General features: G+C 41.0%; 1 protein-coding gene across 1 annotated transcript in view; it reads left to right on the top strand.

Annotated features, from left to right (window-relative positions):
- The first annotated feature begins 6 nt into the window (after positions 1 to 6).
- The window catches only part of MCM9 (minichromosome maintenance 9 homologous recombination repair factor), a 48,265-nt gene continuing 42,271 nt past the window's right edge, over positions 7 to 6,000 (top strand). Inside the window, 2 exon segments of the mRNA XM_008637798.2 lie at positions 7 to 418; positions 4,249 to 4,565. Of these exon segments, the coding sequence (XP_008636020.1) occupies positions 109 to 418; positions 4,249 to 4,565 (627 nt within the window). The 5' untranslated portion in view covers positions 7 to 108.

Raw genomic sequence — 6,000 nt, 5'->3', positions numbered from 1 at the left:
ATGGGCTTTTCCCTGAGAAAGACAAAGTTTCCCGCCCGGAGCGTGGCCGCACCGGGTTGCGCCGCTGTGTGACCGCCTCCTCGCGCCTTGCCCCCGCGCAGGGACAACATGGTGCTGAGCGCGGACCAGGTGAGCCTCATCGGGCAGGTGTTCGAGTCCTACGTGCTGGAGCACCACAGGGACGAAATCCTGAGCATCCTGAGGGAGGCAGACGACCAGGCGCACTACCCCGTCGTCGTCGACGCCTTGACGCTCTTTGAGACCAACATGGAGATCGGGGAGTACTTCAACGCCTTCCCCAGCGAGGTGCTCCCGATTTTCGACAGCGCGCTGCGCCGGGCTGCGCTGGCAGCGCTGCAGGACAGCGCGGACCCGGCACAGCTCAGCCTCAAGCAGAACCTCCACGCCAGGGTCTCGGGTGAGTGGTGGGGCGGGGGCTGCAGCGAGCTGCACCTCTCAGCCAGGACTGCCAACATTTCCTGACTCTTCAGGGAAACTGCCAAAATTTCCTTACTCTGTAACAAACTATTGGGGCGCCGTGGAATGAGCAAGTTTAATTCTTGCCGTTTCAGTTTTTGAAGAAGTGGGGAATCCTCAGTGTTTATTAAGCAGCAAAGGACACGTACAAACACATGGATGTGTGTAGACCAACTCCCAAAAGAAAAGCCGTGGCCGTACCCACTCGCGTGCATGCAATGGTTGGCATCTCTCGCTGGGTCAGGGCTTACACCAAAGCCTTTACAAGGCAAAGACTCCTTAAAGCAGCAGCTGCTTTTACATTATTTCACTTTTAGGCAGAAAGTCTAGAGAGAAGTAAAAGGAAGAAGGAAAAAAAAGTCCAGGAAAAAAAAAGTTTTAGGGGAAGATATGTAGTTCCTAAGTTTTACTGCAGGTTGACTTCCTTACCATGCCAGCTGGCTCTCAGTCCTTATTGGCTCCAGCCATCTTCCAGAAGAGGCAAAGTCTAAATTTTGAATTGTCTTGTAACAATTTCATCTGAAACTGTTGAATTTTATGCTTAACTGTTACAAAATTGCTTGTCATAAAATTGGAACAAACTGTTGGAAGGCGTGATCCTTAATGGAGGATTCCGTAAATTTTTTCACTGCAAGATGATATATAATTATTCCTTATTATTAGGAAATCTTTAGTAGCTCTGAGGTTTGGTAAATGTGGAGTGCAGGTTCTGGGGTTGAAATGTCTTTTTTGCCTGTTGTGGGAAACTGGGTCAGCAGTGGCACCCTCCCTTCTGGTCATTTCTGATCATAACAATTTGGAGCAATAGTCTGCAAAGCCAAGAGCTGGCAGACTGTGTTTCCCTCCCCTGCCCTGTTGTGGAGTGGCTTATGATCATTCAGTCTTTTGGCAGCTTGAATTTGGATAAATCACAGTTGGTAAATAGGCCTGTGTTTCATCCCAGTGAGTTTCCATAAAAATGTTGTAATGACAACGCATACATCAGAAATATATTTAGCTTGTGGTATTCAGGTGCTGAGGAGCTTATACACAGCTGATGAGTACGTGAGGTAAAAGGATGGCCTCTGTGTTGTACTGAAATTTGACCTCGGGCACCTCCCTGTACCTATGAAAGCATGAATGAGGTAAAACTTTCCTCCTAGTGTTCTGAGATGCATTTACATTATTGAGGGCTTCAGCATGAAAAAAGACTCTACATATTATTATTTAAAAAGCTGCCAGGAAGTATTAGAAGGAATACAGCAAGGGGAAATGATCTCTGCATGAGTAGTGGTGTCTTTAAGACATTCCTTTTCCTCTTATCAGCCTCTTGCTGGAGCTGATAATTTCTCCCACAGTGATGTTTTGTCTAAATGTTCACTTATCAACCTCCAGCAAAATTAGCCCCCTTGATCAAATAGTTTTAATAACTGATTAAAGCAAGCCTGACTGATCATTGATAGAAGAATTCAGTTAGCAAAGTCACAGATAATTCCATCTCTAAACTGGAGGGAAATTGGTGAAGAACAGGGGGAGTTATCCTTGACAAGTCTAGCTGGATCAAAATAACATCTGTCCACAGAATTTGGTTAATGTTCTGTACCACCAAAAGGCTCACTGCAGAAGAAACAAAAGAAATAACCTGAGTTTTCTATAGCCTTTTTTCCACCCAAATTTTTCCATGATACTGTTACCTTTTAAGTAGATGCTGGGTTCTGATTACCTTCAGGATTCTCATCTTGGAGTGTTGCTTCCCGTTCCCATGTCAGATAAGGAGGGAATGAGAAGGTGGTGCAATATTCTTGATGGGAGCAGCAGGCAACTACCAGGAGTGTGGGTGATGGATCTGTGTGTCAGGCTTGGAACTAAGTGAGGAAAAGTGATTTTGCTTACACCAGGTGTAAGAAACAATCTCAGCACTTTCTACCAATATGGACAGGGCATCTAGGGGTTCAAAAAGGATTGAAGGAGTGTGGATATGCAGTAATTAATAATGGATTATTAGCTTGAGTTCACTGAAGAAAGTAAAAGATAAAGTTCTTTATCTGAATTTCAGCACTGTAGGAATTTGATTGTGTAACTTCAGCTTTTTGCTACAAATCCATGAAATGATTTTTCCTTACTTGTCATTAGTCTGAGCACCGCTGTGTCTGTTACTGAGGGCCAAGCTGCTTCTGGTATTTTCTAATAGCCTTTTTGTGACTAATACAGTAAAGTTGGTTCAAAGGGGCACACACGCAATTAAAGAGTTTGTCAAGCAGTCTAGTGTGATCTGAATGAAGGCTCTTTTTAGAGCACATTTAGACTCTTGGCTCTTCAAAGTTCACAGAGAGGATCGTCATATATCCTGACAACAGTGCTGCAGCTCTCTCTAGTGTAAGATGTGATGCATTTTGCAAAGTTTTTTCAGGGCCAGCAATACTGAACTAAGAAAAAAATGCCGAAACAGGTGGAGAAATAACGGATTTTTTTCCCCTAAACTGACTAGAAATGCAAATCTGTGGTAGAATGAAAATTTCAACAGGCTTGGTAGAACATTTAAATAGCTTTATTAGAGTCAAGCAGAAAAAATTGTTTGCAGTTTCACAAAATACTTTCTTTTCCTGATTATTTAGTTCTACTTTTTCTACTTTATTCTCTTACCCTTTAAAATTAGTTTAATAGTTAAAAATACTTTCTTTAAACAAAAGCAGAAGGCCAAGTGTTGCTTAAAAGCATCAAACCAGAATGTTTCTGCATGTCTGAAATAAGGCATTTGGGTTTGAAAACATTGAAATAAATATGATTTTTTTTTTTTTTTTTTTTAGCAGCTAAAGCTACTGAGAAGATTTGACCTAAACACACAAATAGTTTCAGTCCCCTTAGAAACATAATTTGTAGTTTTACATCTGTTTCCTAGCTCTGTTTTGGAAGTAAGACTAAGAAATTAATTTAAGTTTATAATTATTAGTATCTTGTAGTTCATTACTAATTTCTGAATAGGTAATACTTTTATTGCTCAGGTGAGCATTTCAGGGACCATTTATTTTTATTAACACTTTGTAGGTTGTTGAGAGAGATTAATCTTCCTGAGGATTTCAGCCACTCTGGTGCCAAGTGATGGGTGAACACTGAGTGGGATCAGCACGACTGAACTAGCTGCTGGGGGGAATTAAAGGAGACCAAGTGGAAAGTGTCCTGTCACTATGCATTTGAATGTACAAGTGAATTTGCTTTGGCTGTGGTCATAACCCCTTTCCATTCTTTTTGTGCTATCTTCCTTGTGCTCGAGGTTTTCTGCTATGCAGTGTGGATTTCAGGTCAAATGCTCTCTGACTGTGAATTTGCTTAGACTTGAGAATTCACACAAGATTAGGAGCTATACCTGTTTAACTGGGGGAATAACATTGAACCACAGTTAAGTAGCACAACTGAAAATTTGTAATTCAGATAAACCAGTTGTAGAATAAATGCCATCTACAAAAAGAACATCTAAATTAATATAGATATGAGAATATCAGGATCTGTTTCCATGAATGGAAACTGTTCTTGACTATTCACCCCTTGGCAAGAGTGGGAGAGTAAAATGGCAACATTTTCAGCTAGTGCTCAGTGTCTGATGATTTTCACCATCTGAGGACAATGAATCAGATTTATGGTACAACAGATGAATAGTTGAATCACATTTATGAAACAGTAATAACAATGGCTACTGTTCATGTCTGGCATGTTTTCTCGTCTTTCTGTTTAACTGCATTATAAGTCCTTGTTTTATAAGCATAGCCTTATGCTGCACCTATATTTGTCTAACAGGTTTGCCTGTTTGCCCAGAGCTGACTCGAGAGCACATCCCTAAATCCAAGGATGTGGGACACTTTTTGTCAGTCACTGGGACTGTCATACGTACCAGTTCGGTGAAGGTTCTGGAGTTTGAACGGAGTTACATCTGCAACAAGTGCAAGCACGTGTTTGTTGTCAAGGCTGACTTTGAGCAGTACTACGCATTCTGTCGTCCAGCAGCCTGTCTCAATGAGGAAGGCTGCAACTCAACCAAGTTCACGTGTCTCTCTGGAACAACCTCTTCTCCTACCTGCTGCAGGGACTATCAAGAAATCAAAATTCAGGAACAGGTAAGGAAAAAAAAAATCATAGACAAAAAGGGGAAGAGATTAAAGTACAGATGTCTGCTGTTGTTTGAAATTAATGCCCGAGAAGACTGAAAGAAGCCTGGCAACCCATTGGTCAGAGGTTTCCAGTCAGAGTTAAAAATTAAGCCAATGTGTAGACCAGACTTCTGTTATTGGGTAATTCCATTCAATATTGTACAAAATACCAGCGGTCAGTTAATAGATGAAATTTCCATAGATGAAATTCCATTCACGTTGAATCCCTATAATACCAAGTGTGCATTGTTTCTCTAAACACTTCCTGTACATGATGCTGATGTTCAACACTGCTTCTGAGGACTAAAGCTAGCCCAGTGTTGGCCAGGGCCAGCTGTAGCTGTGCAGTGTGGTCAATACGTGGTGTCTGCAAATGTCTCTTCCCTTCAACCAATATTGAATTCAACAATTATTGCATATGTGATCCTTACAGAACTTGGATGCAGAATTTGCACTTGTTTTCTGATGGTAGCCCTGGGCGGAAGTACAGACAAGGTGGAGAAGGAATGTATGAAGTCAGAAATTAAGGTCTTAAAAGTTCAGAATACCAAAAAAAGTAAGGGAATAAAACTTTCTGGGAAATAAGCCCTATATTGCATGCACATACAATGATTTTTTCTGACATATGGGAAATCTCTTTAACTTTTTTTTTTTCCTACCGTGTGACACACAGATCTCTTTAATAAGCAACATGGGCTTATTAAAAACAGTAAAGTTAAACTAGGAGTGAATTTCCCTTGTGTTTCCTACTGAGCTCTGCAAGTAACTGTGCATGCCACCAGTACTGAACATAATGTGAACTGCCTGTGGCCATTTAGATGATACACAAGGGTGAATTAACCTTCCTAGGCACCACAGAGTGAATACATTAAGAATTCTAGCATGTATGACCTGTGCTGCAGAATGAAAAGGTACTTCTGACTTGTTCTTGTGCAGTGGATACTCTCAAAACTGTTGAAAGCTGTAAAGTGTAAATGGAAAGATTGCTGGTTAGAAATGGACTGTGACAAGATTGCACAGAGTTTGCCCTGCAGAAAAGAAAGAGAGTTACACGAGTTACTGTCACATTTGTCAATATGTATTTTGGTTTTCCTGTTTTTGATTTAATCCTTGACACCTAGGTGTAAACTTAATCTCCAACTATCAAGTCACGGTTAAATACCAGAAAAATACAGAGAATAACCCTCAGTATATACTTCAGTGAAGGGTTGTCTAACCCATGCACGTGCTTCAGTACCCAAAGTCAACTTTACATACCGAAGAAGTATCTAGTAATAACTCAAATTATAATAAAAAAAAGGATCAGCTCTTTCAAATGGCCTCCTTTAGTGAGCTTTCTTCAGCAAGATATTGAAATCACACAACATCTTCCAGCACCGAGCACCTTCTGCTAATTTAATAC

This window comes from Corvus brachyrhynchos, unplaced genomic scaffold, assembly GCF_000691975.1.
Source record: "Corvus brachyrhynchos isolate BGI_N302 unplaced genomic scaffold, ASM69197v1 scaffold14, whole genome shotgun sequence".
Lineage (NCBI taxonomy): Eukaryota > Metazoa > Chordata > Aves > Passeriformes > Corvidae > Corvus > Corvus brachyrhynchos.
Note: the sequence above shows the minus strand (reverse complement) of the source record. Positions and strands in the feature narration are given on the sequence as shown.